The sequence below is a fragment of the Macrobrachium nipponense genome, chromosome 23 (genome assembly GCF_015104395.2).
Source record: "Macrobrachium nipponense isolate FS-2020 chromosome 23, ASM1510439v2, whole genome shotgun sequence".
Classification (NCBI taxonomy): Eukaryota; Metazoa; Arthropoda; class Malacostraca; order Decapoda; family Palaemonidae; genus Macrobrachium; species Macrobrachium nipponense.
The window spans coordinates 23,143,567-23,160,573 of record NC_061090.1 but is presented as its reverse complement, the minus strand read 5'-3'; the positions used below and the strand labels follow the sequence as shown (position 1 = coordinate 23,160,573).

The window sequence follows — 17,007 nt, the reverse complement described above, 5'->3', positions numbered from 1 at the left end:
CAGACGGAAAGGGAAGACGGTAAAGTAATCCACAGAGGTGGAGGTGTAGGAGCAGTCATTCTTCCTGCACTATCTCCAGAATCGGCCCACTCCGATTGGTACACTGCAAAATATGCAGCGCTACTTTGCTTTGGCAATGAGACTTGCCATTAATCTTGAAGATCCTCTCGCTTCTTGACAGTCTGAACGCATTCAGACTCAGAGCGGAGAGATTTTAGGTACCTCTCGAAGTGAGGCTTTTAGAGTAGACCGATTCTCTCGGGAAGGGTCCTTGGAAAGTGCTCTCTGAAGGACGTGACCTCTGTGAATCCAGCCTCTCGAAGGCCAACATGGGGCGATCAGCGTCTTTCTCACTCCCTCTGACGCCAGCGATTATCTTATCACATTTCCTAAGCTTTTGAATAGGGGAAAAGAAAAGGGCTAACCAACTATCCCCATTCCATACTATAGGATGGCGTCTATTGCTAGCGCTCTCGGATCGAGAATAAGGGCGCAACGTAGGAAGCTTCTTCGTCTTCAATATTGCAAAATCTACGAAAGGACGTCCCCAAAGTCTCCACAACTCTCGACATACTTCTAAGCGAGGATTACTCAAACGTCAGCAGTTGCTGCCGTCGATCGAGAAGATCCGCACGGACGTGCAATCGTGTAACGAACCTCTTAAGGATCGTTACGTTCCGTGCCTATGCCGATAACCATCTCTCTTTTCTTGGGATATGAGAGAGCTGCGGAATTATCTGAGATGATTTGGACCACTCGACCAAAACCTCACTCTTCGAGGAACTGGAGAGCCAACCAAATTGCTTCCAATTCTTTTAGATTATGTGCCAGGACCTCTGTCCGGATGCCTGGCTCCCTCTCAGTATCACCTGAGGTGATCCTTAACCCATTGAGAGACGTTTAGAATTATCTCTAGATCTTTGATGTTATTTCAGTTCTCCTGTAGGAAAAACTGTAGAGGTCTGAATTGCAGTCTATTCAGGGAAACAAGCTTCTCCAGCGAGGAAATGGTCCCCAGCAGACTCATCCATTCCCTCACTAAGCATGCTTCCTTCCCTAATAAGGCTGCGCTTTGCATAAGCAGGAGAGCATTATTATAGTGCTATGCTGCGGTAGACTCGTACAGAATTCTGTTACAGTGCGGTAAGCAGCGCCGAACATGTCTAAGAGATATCTCTGTTGAAAATTTCTTAGCAAAAGGAAGTCGTTTATTCATGATTACCAGAAATCCCCTCAACCCGAGGCGAAAGTCATGATTGTAGGGCAGAGATACGGTTCGTAAAATCATCCCGCGGGAGAGAGAGACGTAACCGACTGAGCATTCACAAACGAGCTACCTAACACTGAGTTGGTGACAGTGTGAGACACTGTGACAGTTACAGGCAGCAGCTTATGTTCACCTCGCAGTCTTATGCCGAGTTGCCAGCTATTCTATTCATCTAAGGAATAGATTTTCCATTATTTGAACAAACTCTCAAGTTGGCATATTTAAGCGAAACAGAATTCGCTAAATACAGAAGCTGATTTTGTGTTGTCGTAACATTACGCTTAATTAACCAAATGTTAAATCGGAAACTCCTGGAAAGTTGCCGCGAGTACCGATTAAATATACTGCGACATCCACAATGACAGCAACCTCTCGTCTCGCACTATTCTGCCTGAGTTACCAGCTACTCTCTTCTACGAAGGAATAGGTTTGTTACTATTATCGATAAGGAAATTCTCAAGCAGGCATATTTAAGCGAAACATAATTCGCTAGATGCCGACGCTGAGTTAGTGTTGTTGTAACAATACCTTTTAGCGTTGTCCTTACAGCGGAAGCTCCTGGAAGTTTGCAGGAAGGACCGATTAAAAACATTTACAATAACCGTCTTTTCGGTTGCCATCTGTAGAGGTAACCTTGATATGCGTATATGACTTGAACCCTACATTAGTAATATGACGCAAAGATAAAATACGTAAGTATTGTAGTCACTTGAACATAAAATTCTCTACTACATTCTTTCCTCGACGAGGAAGAGAGAGAGAATGGAAATTGACTGTCTTCGTTCTCTTTGCCAAGAGAACGAATTAACATTATTCGAATGGAGATCAAGTGAGAACCGAGGATCGAAAAGGACAGTTCAAGCTTCTTATGATATTGGACATAAGACTTCATGGACGTAGTCTACAAGTCTTTTTGTACATGAACTTCCCTGACAGATATATACTTAGCTATAGTCTCCGACGTTCCCGACAGAATTTCAAATCTCGCGGCACACGCGACAGGTAGGTTAGGTGGTCTACCTTACCCGCCGCTGGGTGGCGGATGTACGAACCATCTCGTAAGCTTGTCAGTTTTTTTCTCTGTCGCGGGAACGATAACAACTGTTGTCGGTTTCCTCTCGATAGTTTTTTCGATTCTCGCTTGCCTGGAGTTAATTTGGACTTCTTTTTGGTGACGTATTTCGCTTTGTTTGGCTTGGCATACGCTGAATTGTGGACCGTTTGATTTTGAGTTTGATTTTCTTAACGATGTCTGATCTAGATCGGTAGTTTAAAACTTCGGTTTGTTTAGGGTTTTGCGTGAATGAAGGATGTAAGGTGAGGTTGCCGAAAGCTTCGGTAGACACCCAACACCGGTTTGCATGAAAGCAGGGGGAATGAATGTGCTTTTTGCTAACCCTTTGTAGTGAATGTAAGGGGATTGAATGAAGAAGAATCAAGGCTCTCTCTTCTTATGTTTTAGGAAGTTGGAACTTGATAGAGTGCGTAAGGCTTCCTCTAGAAGTTCTAGCAGATCTAGAATGAGTGAGTTGGATGTGGATCCTAATAGTACTACGTAGAATTAGAACCTTCTTCCAGTTGCAGGGGGCCTCGGCTCCCCGCACCGAAACCGAAGATTCGCCTTCGGAGGCGGCAGCTCTGAAAGCCAAGAATCGTCTGTGGATCAGAAAGATTCGTCAGTTGAAGGTAAGGAGAGTGTTAGTGATCATGCAGTGTCCCCAGTGTTTGTGGGGGAAGGGTGCGTCTGACCGGCTCCTTAGTGCCTCTAGTCCTAGACTCTTCCAGACTCCCAGTTCCAGTGGAGTAAGGAAAGTCGAAGCCGCAGGAGGGCTAGGGAGAGCCCCCACCCCCACCGTCAGGCGTCCCCTCGGCAGATCCTGAAGTACGCTCCCAGGCTGCCTCGGATCGCTACAAGAAGGAGCTCCTACGCCAATGCTTCTCCTCTTCGTCGTCTCCCTCTCCGAAGAGAGGTTGGAACTCCCCGGATGCGTCGCGCCGTTGAAAGAGGGCTTGCGGAAGGCTCCCTGCGTCCTTTGGCTTCTAGTCCGGAGGTTTTCCCGGAAGAATCGTCGGGTGGAAGGGGGCGAAGAAACCCAAAGAAATCCTGTGATCGTCTTCTTTACAATCGCGCTCCGCGCGCTCGCGCCTGCTTCCGAGGAAGAACTAGAAGATTCTCCTACGAGAGTACTCGCGGGGACTTCAAGCTCAGATCACGGCGCTAGCAGACTCTCTAGCAGTTAGATCTCGTAGGAAGAAGAAGGACTTTCTCTTCCGATCAAGAGATCTAGGCGCCGCTCTTCAGAGGATCGTTCTCCTTCATATGGGGGAGGTTTCGTATGAAGGTGGGGGCTCGCGTGAGCGCCCTCGCTCGCGGGAGCGCCCCTCTCGGTCCGCGGGAGCGCCCTCGCTCGCCTGGCGCTCTTTACATTTCAACAAGCGCCAACATCGGTAGGACGGCTCTATGGAGAAATGACAATTTTGATCGAAAATTGCATTTTTCCTAACTATAAAAACAAACCTGAGGTCCTTTTAACAATAGAAAAGTAGCTAGCGGCAGCTGGACGGTCGTAAGCTTCGAAACAAGGGGAGAACGGTAGTTAACTGCTTGTCCGACAGGTGCCGCGCCGCGCGACCTGGAGGTAAACAAATCACTTTTGCTTTTTGGCCCATGCAAAAGTACGCAGAGTGAGGGGGTGGCATTGAGGAGGGACTATAAATGTAAAGGACCTCAGGTTTGTATAGTTTTAGGAAAAATGCAATTTTCGCCAAATTGTCATTTGTTCCGATACGTAATACAAACCATCGGTCCTTTAACAATAGGAAGACTCACTTCTTGGTGGGAGGAATCTGAGACTTTTGATGAACAGACTGGTGTTCGTCCATCCTGGAATCCTCCCTGGTCGTAAAGAGCGAGGGAGGGATCCAAGCCTCTGTCCGATTGATCGGGTGTGCACCGCAGGATCAATGGTCAGACCTCTGGGGCCGAGTACTAAGAGAGAGGCAAGCGTATCTCTTCGTACCAGCAAGCAAGAACTTTTTTGTTTTTTCCTGTTTGCAAGAGGCAACATAAAGTATGGGGTTTGTCTCAAGCTGGCATCCACTTCCTCCCCCCCTTGTTTTGGAGGAAGTGGGTGGATATACGTCTCCTATCCCTAGTGAAAAGGGATAGGAAATGGTGCTCTGTTGAGGTAGCTCACCTGCATCTTGTCCTTTATCCAGCAGGGTGACGACCGTGTCCCTCTAACCACAGGTAGAAGGGGAAGAAAAAGATGGGAAGAGGAGCCAGTCACACTCTCATTCACCATCCATTCTTACGGTCACACCCAGGACTCGATGCTGTTCAGTCCTGCGAGGGTCTGGGGTTCGCTACAACAACGTGTTGAGCAGATTCCACCACGGTCCCAAGGAAAAAGATCCAAGGACCTGTGGGCAATATCCCGAAGGTAGAAGGAAGGGCATGTGGTCTGGTTGGACCAGACCCCTGCCTTCAGGTACCTGCGCCAAGGGTAGTTTCTTGTGGACCAAGGCAGCATCTCCTTCGCATCGAAGGCGGTGAGTCCATTAGGGATGGGGATTGTGAACGACTCGAACCAATCGTCAGGGACCGAAGGGTTCTGAGTCTTCGTACGAAGTTCGGTACGAAATCGAGCGTCACGGATCCCCATCCCCTGGGTGCCTGACTTCGCAGGAGAAGTCATGCAGTCCTCAGGAGGAAAAAGAAGGAAATAGTCGCATGACCTATCCCTCTTCTCTACTTCGGTGATGTTCCAGTACCCATACTGGTCTGGTCCGTTAGCAACGAAGTCCTCTCGCATCCTCCTATCCCCATGCAGCGAAGTTCTCGTAGTGGATAGGACACCGACACTCAACCATGGTGGGTGTCCAATGGGTATGGGTACTGTGACAAGCTATTAAACGAAGTAATGGTTGCTGTGTAACAACCGAACTAAGTCAACAGCGTAATTTCGTAACTGACTCGGGCGGGCTCTGACAGCTGCCGCCTGACTGCGTTCGGTAGGAGGCAAGTTGTCAAAGCATCCGGAGTAAGTCACGTGACCTTCGCCTTTAAAAGGGTTATGCCGAGAGACCAAACAAATGATGTATTTGTTTGTCACCAATGCCGGACAGCGAGGTGATGATTCTCTTAGGCATGTACCCAACAGGGCTAAAGTCAATTGCCTTCTAGAGACCGAGGTCCCCTGAAGGTAAAACATCTCATGTTTGTTGAATCTCAGCTAAGGAGAAACAACACTATGTACCGTTGAAGACGAAGGTAGATATTGAATGCAACCTACGTCTTCACATATGAATCAAGAGAAGGATCTCAAGATTCATACCCTTTTGCTTACAAATGACTGAAAACGCTAACCGCTTATTTTCATTGCTGTCCGGTGAGAATCGTAGTTGCAAGAAAGCGGGCGTTCTTCGGTAAATGAAAACACAGGTGAAAGCCGCCTCAGAAGAACTGCTTCTCATGGGCTGAACATTTGGAGGTGAGCTGTCAGGTCGGAGAGTAGGCGATGTTTCCCCTTCTGACACATCTTGTAATTCGTTGAACAATGAACAATTGTACACCTACGAATACGAGTATTTTTTGAAGACAAACTCAGATGTCTGCAAATCATTCGCATTATCGCAGTGGCGGATGCAGCGGGAGACTTGTACAGACTTCTGTTACCGTGCGGTAAACAGAAAAGATGAAAGAGTCCAAGAGATATCTCTGTTGAAAATTCTCGCAATGTCGAAGGCGATGGAATCTAGCGTCACCGCAGTAGATGGTCCTTCATTATTGCGAGAATCCCCGTTAATCAGAGACCTAAGTCCATGATTGTTAGGCAGAGATACGGTTCGGTAGTCATCAAGCAGGGGAGAGAGAGACATACATGACCGTGAATCTCGGAGGCCCGCTGATACTGAGCTGCTATGAGGCAGTTCCAATACGCAGTGGTTTGAGCTGCTGACTCGTCATCCTGAGTTGCCAGGTAATCCATTATTCCAACGAAGGAATGCGTTCGCTAGAACTACCGAGCATAAAAGATATGCTCGGGCAATTATATTTAGGCGAAACGAATTTCGGTAAATATAAAAGTTGAAAATGGTGTTGTCGTGACAAACCATATGTATATAAATTGAAACTGAACAAACTCCTGGGAGTTGCAGGCAACCCGAGTTGCAGTTCAATTAGAATACTTCTCGTCTAAGTCGCAATCCGTATAATAACTAGGATTATGCGCCTACCCCTCGGACAATTCAACTGCTTAGCAGAATCATGTCGCGAGGTTAATATACGTAGATATTTGTAGGTTCCTGAACAACGATTATCCATACCTGCTAAATTCTTCTCCTTCAAGAAAACAAAATAAGGATTGGAGATCGACACCTCGTTCTCTATTAAAGAGAGTGAAGGAGAATCTTCCTCGAAGGAAAGCTTCAATGGTGAACAGAATACTAAGACGATAGTTCAGCCAAACTGGATATTTCCGTCGCCGATCTCCTCTATTCCAGGTTGGTCGCCTACTGTGAGATATTTTCTTTTTCAGCACAGTCTTCTTTTCACAATGCTAGAATTCCAGGAATTCGAGCATAGGCGAGGTTTCCCGATTATCGTGTAACATATCGGGATTCTCGTCTCGCTCACGGTTTGGAACCGTGGTCCCTCCGCGTAGTGTTTGAATGATCGTAAAAAAACTCGAACACTCTGAATGCGCTAGAAAATTCCGTAGAATTCTAAGCAGTCCCTGCGAAACCCCACCCGAATTCGTCAAACGATATCGGCTGGTTGGTCCTCTCGATTCCGTAGAAATCGAGAAATGGAGCAGGATTCCTCCTCAACGCCTCCGGGGCTTACGTCAGGTAGGACCCGAAGGTCCCCCCGGGTAGCGCAGTCCCGAACGTGGGATCCTACAAAGAAATCTCTGTAGGATCCTTCCCCTTTCCCTCGTAGCCGTAAGGAGAGAGGGAATGGGGAAGGAATTGGATACTCGCTCGCCTTCCCAGTGGAACTAGCAGTTGGAGAAGAGTAGGAGCAGCCATCGCCTTGCGGCGATGGCTCTCAGAGTCTGGGGAAAAGAAAACGTATCGTCAGAGAAACGTTTTCCCGCGGAGGGTTACGAACTCTCACTGTAGGTAAGGGTCTGCCGCCACTGTGAACGTCGTCTGGGTGGGGCTGATCGACACCTGACAGGAGAGAGCCGAACCGTCCTCCCGACTCATTCCAGTCCTCGTCGAGGTCGAAACCTCTCAGGAGGACCTGAAGGAGTATTTTAAATACGGTGTCCGAAGACACGTAGAAAAAACGCCGCTGTCCGCAGTAGAGGAGGTGGAAGTAGCTTGATCGACCGGCCAGACTGAGAGAGCCTTCTTGTCCGGAGACCGAGAAGACACTGGTTCGAGACAGAATCGGCAAGCTCCGATCGCGGCAGACCCACCGTCGGTTTGGGGTTCCCTCTCGGGACCCAAAACGACTCAGCAGCAGACGTGGGCTCTGCTGGTGGTAGCGGCAAATCCTTCCGCAGGGTCCCATTATGCTGACGAATCAGCTTAATGACTTCTGCAAATTCCTCTGTATCTCGGGAGTAACCCGTCTTGCGGAGTAGGACCGTCCAGTCCCTCCAACAAGTAGATCCCTAGATACTCCTCCTTCAGAAGGAGGAAGAGCGCAGACCCCTGACGGTCGCCTCCAGCTAATTGCGCGTATGTCCTGGTCGGTCCTAGAACCGTGCTGGTCCATACGGCGTCATAGCGGGGTCGCGAGCGGCGCACCTCTCGCATCACTCATAGGTAACCTCGCTCCTCCCGGCCGTAGCCCGAGAGGTTTGAAGGTACAGGAGAGGCACACCTGAAACGCTCCCCCCTAGCTCGCTGGCAGGACCAGCGTGCTTGGAGGGCTGCTGCCGATCGTCAAACCCGCGGTGGCGATCGAGCAGCATGCCTAGCCTTCCGCTCGCCTGAGGCGAGAGGCTTGGCTGAGAACGTCGACGGCTGATCTCTAGCGTCAGGCGAGCTGTTGCTGGTTACCGTCTCCGCCCGGTCCCGATGGGAGGGGCGGCGTCAGGTGTTACCTGCTAGGCTCGCTGTCACAGTGACCGTCGGGAGCGTCCTCTCGGCGCGTCGAGCCGCTGGTACCAGCCCGTGGCTGGTACCGACGGCCGCTGGGGGACCCCTTCCTCGCCTCAACCCGTTATGGGAGAGGCCGACCTGACGCTCCCCCCTCCCCCTCGCTCGCTGGCAGGACCAGCGTGCGTGGGGGAGGGGGCTGCTGCTGATCGTCAACCGCGGTGACGGTCGAGCAGCAGGCCTAGCCTTACCGCTCGCCTGGGGTCGATTGGCTCGGCTGAGAACGTCGAGACCGATCTCTAGCGTCAGGCGAGCTGCCGCTGGTCACCGTCTCCCCCTCCGGTCCCCATCGGGAGCGGCGGACGGGTGACCTGCTAGGCTCTGTGTCGCGTCGAGACCGGGGGGGGGGGCCGAGCGTCCTCTCGCCGCGTCAAAGTCGCTGGTACCAGCCGTGGCTGGTACCGGCGGCCGCGGGGACTCCTTCCTCGCCTCAACCCGTGGCTGTCAGCGACCGTCACGTTAGCCCTATCAGCCAGTTGATCGCTGCGAGAGCGTCCACATGGCCTGGCGAGAGTTGTGTGCACGACTCTCGCCAGTCTTCTGCTCCGCGCCGCTGTCTTGAACGGCGAGCGAGCTCGGGCGTCAAAACTTTGGGCTGGGACGTCTTCTTGGGGGAAGAGCGGCCACTCGGTGCTTCTCTCGCGCACAGAAGCGGCCGAGACGGAACCCTGGTTTAGCGGCAGACCCCGCTAGCACCAGGTGAGGACGCACAGCCGAGGCTGTGCCCTCTGGTCCCCGTCGACTTCTTTTCTTTGCAAGAAGAAGCGACGGGACCCGTTCCCGAAGAACAGGAGGACCAGCAGAGAGCTCCCCAGCTCGCCTGAGCGAGCCGGGACCCTTAGAAGATCCCGAAGGAGTTCTTCTTAGGGGGGAAGGAGGCAACCTTCTTCTTCTTCGGCTGTTTGGCCTTAGAAGTCGAAGGGGAAGGAGAGGCAGCGGACGACGAAGAGACGACGAAGACGACGACGACACCTTCTCCTCTTCCTCTTCTTCTTCGCCAGGCTCCGCAGGACCAGACGTCAGGTCTTCCATCCAGGAGGGAGCCGGGGCAGTTGCCGAAGCAACAGGGCCCGACTGCACCTGTCCGGAAAGACCTGAGCTGTGACCAAAGCATCACCACAGCAGGAACAACAGGAACAGGTCCGGAACAGCAGGGAACATCTGAAAGTGGAATGAGCAGCAGGCACTGATCTGAAAGGGAATGAGCGGTTGGGACAGCACAGGTACGGCAGGCACGGCAGGTAACCACAGGAGGAGACGGCGTCCTGTCGCAGCTACCGTCATCCTCGCACTGGCGGCAGGTCCCAGGGAGGGGGTACTATTTGGGCAGCGGCAAGTCCGGGGGGTCGGCAATACAAAACCCCAGGTGGCGTGGCACCGTCCCTGATTGCACGGCAGGAATTGGTTCTGGGATTGCAGCCGTGGGGGGTGTTACCGACATGACTGTGGTGTGTACACCAGGTGCGGTGACATCTCATATGGCTGGTGTCGAGATTGTGGTTGTTTTGTAGTGGTTACCGTATCATGAGTGACCACTGCCCGACCGCCCCGCCAACCGCTGAATCAACCCCTGCAGTCCCAGCGACTCCCACACCTGTTCCAAGTCGTCCTCGCTGATGGCAACCTGCGGAAGCAACAGTCGGGTTAGTTAGAGGGGCTTCCTCGCGCCTGGGGGGAGAGAACCCCACCCAGAGCGGACGGAAGACCCCGAGTACAACTGGACGTCCGTTACCCAAAGGAGTCACTGGACTGTTTCCGATGACTTCTTTGTGTCCTCGTACAGCACCCACTGCGCCTCTGACGAATGCATACACGTTACACAGGGCTCGTTGCGGGAGCACTCTCGCCCCCGACAACGAGTACAAACTTCGTGAGGATCTACATCTACATCAAGGTCGTCTCCCACGGAGTAAGCACCCCTGCGGTAACATAGATAGATTAGTAAGAGGGGTTCCCTCACGCACGGGGGGGAAGACATGCCCCCACCCGAACGCAAGGAAAGACCCAAATACAAAATACAATGAAAGAAGCTGAGGGCGGGGGGCAGGAAGGAAGAAACGAAGATCGGCTACCAAGGGAGTCGCGGGAGAGCTTTCCGACGACTTCCTGGCGACCTTCGCTTCCCCCACCCCCGCACAGCAGTGAAAATAATATGAAATGAAACAGCAATCCCTGCCCTTGCGATTCACTTCATAGAACTTAGGAGAAAAGATCAATTCCCGGGTAAGAACGGAACACTTGATCTAATAATATGATGCTATCATAAAATATATATGAAAATGAAACAGAATACTGCACTTGCGATTTCATTTCACATAAAATCGTAAGGATCAATTCCCGGTTAAGAACGAAATTGATCCATATTAAATTTCATGCAAGCATAATGAAAATGAAAAGAATATTGCAATTGGCGAATCCACTTTCATTGCATTCTATTATACAAATTAAAGTTCGTGCCGAGCGCGTACACTCACTCTCGGTAAACGAACGCACAGGGCAAAAAATATAATGAAAAAAAGTACTTACATTTTTCAATTACACCCTTCGCCCAAATACATGACTCGGCGCGAGCGCGCCCGCCCGCGGCACCGAGACATAATTCAAGGGTTCATAATTAAGTAATGAAAATGAAAACAGTGTACTTACAGTTTCATTTTCAAGTCAAACAAACCATTAGTAGAAAACACAATATAAACAAAGCATACGACGATGAAGCGGGCAGAGAGCGATGACGAACAACGTCCTTCACACCCGCGGCCGAAAGCAAAAGTGGTTTGTTTACCTCCCAGTCGCGCGCCGCGCGACTGTCGGACAAGCAGTTAACTACCGCTTCTCCCCTTGTTCGAAGCTTACGACCGTTCCAGCTGCCGCTAGCTACTTTCCTATTGTTAAAGGACCGATGGTTTGTATTACGTATCGGAACAAAGAAGTTTTTTCTCCAGATTGGATTCCCGCTTCCGGTAAGCGCACTACACCTGCTCATCACGCGATTTCTTCAACTCCCTCGCGTGAGACTTCTCCTCAGCAGCCTCAAGATTATAGAAGGCGCCCTTATACAAGTAGGCGTTCTTCTTCCAGATGTCACACTCCTCGAGTATCGGATCGTGACTTCTCTCCTGACAGGCATCTAGAGTCTGGTAGGAGTCGTGTGCATGATAGACGGCCTACTGTTAGCCGCTCCCACGCAGGTAGGCGCCAAGAGCCTACTGCACATAGCTCTCCTAATAGGCGCTCGTCTCTTTTAAGGCGTCATACTCCTGATTATTCTCCTAAGGGCAGACAACAAGAGTCTTTTCAAGCGCCCTTCTCCGTGTAGGGGCGGCGCTCTCCCGCTTCTAGGCGCACTTCTCCTGACCGTTTTGTCTCTTGGTAGGCACCAGGTAATCCCAGAAGCGCCCTTCTCCAAGTAGGCGCTCGTTAGTTTTGAAGCGCCCTTCTCCTGAATGTTACCCTCTTGTTAGACGTCAAGAGTCTCGCAAGCAGCCTTCTCCTAGTAGGCGCATTTCGCCTTCCAGTCGAACTTCCGTTGATCGTACGCAACTGGACAGGTATGGAGAGCAGCGCAAGCGCTCTGCTCTCGATAGGCGCTCTTCTCCTGGCAGCCGCTCGCCTCAGGATAGGTGCATAGAGTATAGTAGGCGCTCGCCTCCTCGTAAGCGCCCTGCGGATGTTTCCGAGGATTCTCGGAGTAGGAGCCCTACCTCTCCTTCGGCTGAGATTCCGTATACCTCGAAGAGGGAGGACTCATCGTAGACTTCCCAGATCTTCTCATCGTTCTCCAGTGGATGTGAACTCTTCTAAGAGAGGGCGTTCTCCAACCTCTCGCTCAACTCCTGCTAGGATCCCTTCGTCACCTAAGGATCTTCCGCGCTCCGCCTCGACAAGACGTCCTAGAAGGTTCAGATGAGGAACCGAACACTTCTGCTGCTGTCTCTTCTTACAAGAAGCTTACAGAGCTACTTTTACAAGTTTTGGGGATTCCCTTACGCCTACGGCTCCTCCTTCTCCTCACTCACATTTTTTCAACGGCGAAGACAGCGAAGAGTTCTTCTTGTGTGAGGATGAAGGCCAACTCTTTCTATGAAGAAGGCACTGAGGAGTTTTGGTTCCTGGATGGCTTCCAAAGAAGAAGCGGGGAAGGGGGAAAACGATGTTCGCTTTTCCTCCTTCGAAGTTATCAGGACGCGCTGGTTTATGGTACGAATCAGGAGAGCCCTTAGGATTGGGTCTACCGGTCTTCGGCTGATTCGGATTTTTCGGCGCTGGTAGATTCGACAAGGAGAACTGCCCTTAACTCTGCTAAGACGACTTGGGCAATGAATGAATTGGATCATTTGCTCAAAGGTATGTTTAGAGTGCTAGAAGTATTTAACTTCCTTGATTGGTCGTTGGGAGTCCTAGCCAAGAAATTGAAGTGCCAGAGTCAATTTCACCAGATGATCTTATGTGTGTTTTTGTCTTGTATGGACAAGTCAGTAAGAGACGGAGCGAGTGAAATCGCCTCCCTTTATGGGGCCGGGATCGTGAAGAAGAGGTCGGTTTATTGTTCCTTCTTAACGAAGTCGGTCTCCCATGCTCAGAGGTCTTCTTTGCTGTTTGCTCCTCTGTCTACTCAGTTGTTCCCGAAACATCGAGTGCAGGACATTTCGAGGTCACTTTCGGCCAAAGCCACCCAGGACCTTTTGGCACAGTCGGCAAGAAAACTCGCCCTTCCTTCCCTACCAAGGCTAAGAAGGAAAGCAAGTGTTCGAGAACCCTTTCGAGGGGCATCTTCATCAAGAACCTCTACGTTTAGAGGTCGTAGACCTTCAAGAAGGGGTAAGACTTTCGCCAAGTCTGTTAAAGCCCCCAAATAACTTGCAAGTCCTTCAAACAACGGTGGGCGCCAGACTCTTAGAGTTTGCAGAAGTCTGGGCCCAAAGGGGCGGATCCTTGACCCTTTCTATTCTGAGGAGAGGTTACCTCATCCCTTTTTCGTCGAAAGACCTCCCTTGACGACCATATCCCAAGGGAACTGACGGCCAGGTACAGAGACCCCATCATGAATCAAGCTCTCCATCTAGCAGTAGATCAGATGCTGGAGAAGGGGGCTATCGAACTAGTGTCAGACCATCATTCATCGGGCTTCTACAACCGCCTTTTCCTAGTTCCGAAGTCCTCAGGGGGATGGAGACCGGGTGTTGGATGTAAGCGCCCTGAACTTCTTCGTAGAAAAGAAGAAGTTCACGATGGAAACGCCTTCATCAGTGCTGGCAGCACTTCGTCCAGGGGACTGGATGTTTCCTTGGATTTACAGGACGCTTACTTCCACGTACCGATCCATCCTTCCTCGAGGAAGTTTCTCAGATTCATGATGGGGGGGAACATTTTTCAGTTCAGGGCTCTGTGTTTCGGCCTCTCGACGGCCCTCAAGTGTTCACGGGGATTTTGAGGAATGTGGCTCAATGGCTTCATTTGAAAGGGGGTGAGGATATCCATGTACCTCGACGATTGGCTAATAAGGGCCAATTCGAAGATCGTTGTTTGAAGGACTTACAAGTAACTTTAGAATTGACGAAGGCTTTGGGACTTCTCGTCAATTTCAAGAAGTCATCACTATTCCCGAGCAAGAGTGTGTGTATCTCGGGATACAGATGAACTCTCTGAGTTTTCGGGCTTTTCCCTCGCAGGAAGGATAGCCCGAGGATTCGAGAGAGTAACAACCTTCTTAGGGAAAGAAGTATGCACAGTGAGGGAGTGGATGAGTCTGCTGGGGACACTCTCCTCTCTGGAGCAATTCGTTTTCCCTAGGAAGGTTGCACCTGAGACCGCTCCAATTCTTTCTTCATCGAATTGGAGTCGTCGTTCTCAGGATTTGACGTACTCCCTGTCGTTATCCCAGGACATCAAGAAACATCTCTTATGGTGGACAGATCCCAACCTCTTTGCGAAGGGACTGTCTCTTCAATCACAGACCCCCAACCTGGTGTTTGTTCTCCGACGCGTCGGACATGGGGTGGGGTGCAACTCTGGGAACCAACGAAGTGTCAGGTACCTGGTGGGGGACCAGGTAGCCTGGCACATCAACAGAAAGGAGTTGATGGCTGTGCGGTTGGCTCTGAAGGCTTTCGAGCCCAAAGTCAGAAGATCGGTAGTGCAGGTCAACGCGGACAACACTACAGCTCTGGCATACATCAGAACAGGGGGGGACGCATTCCTTCTCCCTGTACGAGACAGCAAGAGACCTTCTTCTTGTGGGCAGAAGAAAGAGGAATCAAGCTTCTCACCAGGTTCCGTGCAGGGAGAAAGGAATGTAAGAGCAGATCTCCTCAGCAGGAAAGATCAGGTCCTTCCCACAGAGTGGACCCTTCATCTGGATGTATGCCAGAGCCTGTGGAAGTTATGGGGCAGGCCACACATAGACCTCTTTGCCACATCAAAGAACAAGAGGCTGGATCCTTACTGCTCTCGCCGATTTCGGATCCAAAGGCAGTAGCAATAGATGCTCTTCTTCTAGACTGGAACGGACTCGACGTCTACGCGTTTCCCCCTTCAAGATCCTGGGGCTAACTATCAAGAAGTTCGTAGAGTCCGATTCAACGAGAATGACCTTAATCGCTCCCTTTTGGCCGGCCCAAGAATGGTTTCACAGAGGTACTGGAATGGTTAGTGGGACCTTCCAAGATCGCTCCCGCTAAGGAGCGATCTACTCAGACAACCCCACTTCGACGGTACCACAAAAATCTCCTCGCTCTCAGTCTGACTGGTTTCAGACTGTCCAAAGTTTGGTCAGAGCGAAAGGATTTTCAGCAAGCAGCTGCTAAAGCAATCGCAAGAGCGAGGAGACCTTCCACCTTGCGTGTATACCAGTCAAAGTGGGATGTCTTCAGACGTTGGTGCAAAAGGAAGAACATTTCCTCTTCCAGTACTCTGTGACCCAAATTGCGGATTTCCTTATTTTCCTCAAGGAAGAATGTCATCTGGTGTGTCAACTATTAAGGGATACCGCAGTATGTTGGCGGCGGTATTTCGACATAAGAGGCTTAAATATATCCGATGATAAGGACCTGCATGATCTTATTAGATCATTTGAAACCATTAAGCGTCCTCATGTAGTACCGAACTGGAATCTAGACGTAGTCCTACAATTCCTTGGATCGTCTAGATTCGAACCTCCTGGCTTAGCCTCTTTCAAGGACTTGACGAAGAAATGGCTATCTTCCTTTTGGCCCTAAGCTACAGCTAAAAGAGTGAGTGAGCTCCAAGCTATTGAGGGCAATGTAGGGTTTAAGGAAGATTCTATGGTGTGTTCGTTTCTTCCAAGTTTCCTTGCAAAGAATGAAAACCCATCACGCCCTTGGCCCAGGAGCTTTGAAGTTCGTAGTTTATCTTTTCTAGTAGGGGAAGAGCCTGAAAGAACTCTTTGCCCTATGAGAATTATGAAGTATTTCCTTAAGAGGAAGGAACAACTTAAGGCTAATCAAGATGTACTTTGGTGCTCCGTAAAGGATCCCACTCCGGCCCATGTCGAAGAATGCTCTTTCCTTTTTTTTTCTGAGAAGCCTTATTACAGAGGCACATGTTGCCTGTAAGGAAGATCATTTTAGACTACTGAAAGTGAAAGCTCACGAGGTGAGAGCCCATCGCAACTTCGCTTGCATTCAGAAAACATATGTCTGTGCGGAACTTGATGGAGGTCGGGACTTTTTGGAGATGCCAATCGGTTTTTCGCAAACCACTACCTACGTGATGTGAAAATCACATATGAATAAATGCTTCGCCTTGGGTCCTTTCGTATCGGCGGATCGGTGCTGGGCAGGAGCTGAAACTTATCCTGTGTAAATTTTTTATATGTTACCCTATATTTTATATTGTTGTTGGTTGTCTGAAAGAGGTTGCAGGAGGCACCTCTTTTTGTCGTAATATTAACCCTTGGTATTTTGGTTAGGTGGTCTGGTGGGTTTTGGCTCCTTGCAGAGGTAGTGGTAAGGATCTGTTAGGTAAGCGGACAAGGTCCCTCTAACAGCATCCGCTTGGATTCTACCACAATAGGGGATCACATATCCCAGTGGTAGATCCGAGAGTCTTTCAGCATCAGGTCACGTCCTAGCTGTAGCTCTCCAGGCAATGCAGACTCAGAGATAGTATCTATGAAGTCTTCATCCTGAAAAGGTGAGAACCAGGTTGTTATATCCTACAACATTAGTTGTTTCCCGTAATTACCTGTATTATTGAGCTGTCTCTTACCCTCCACCAAGGGTGCCAATCAGCTAAGTATATATCTGTCAGGGAAGTTCATGTACAAAAATGATATTGTTAAACTACAATAAAGTTTTGTACATACTTACCTGGCAGATATATACGATTAATGGCCCCACCCAGCCTCCCCTCAGGAGACAGGTGGAAGAGAAAAAATATCTGACAAGCTTACGGGAGTGGTTCGTACATCCGCCACCCAGCGGCGGGTAAGGTAGACCACCTAACCTACCTGTCGCGTGTGCCGCGAGATTTGAAATTCTGTCGGGAACGTCGAAGACTATAGCTAAGTATATATCTGCCAGGTAAGTATGTACAAAAACTTTATTGTAGTTTAACAATATCATTTTTCCTGGATGAGCCTCCGACTAATGAATGAGAGCTCTCTC

The 17,007-nt window shown here is 50.1% G+C and overlaps 2 protein-coding genes across 2 annotated transcripts in view; both read right to left on the bottom strand.

Annotated features, from left to right (window-relative positions):
• Positions 1–6,258, bottom strand: part of LOC135197271 (protein transport protein Sec31A-like) — a 39,428-nt gene extending 33,170 nt beyond the window's left edge. The window contains 1 exon segment of the mRNA XM_064224389.1: positions 6,151–6,258. Within this exon segment, the coding sequence (XP_064080459.1) occupies positions 6,151–6,258 (108 nt within the window).
• LOC135197283 (protein transport protein Sec31A-like) overlaps positions 1–17,007 on the bottom strand; it is a 178,742-nt gene that overhangs the window by 148,336 nt on the left and 13,399 nt on the right.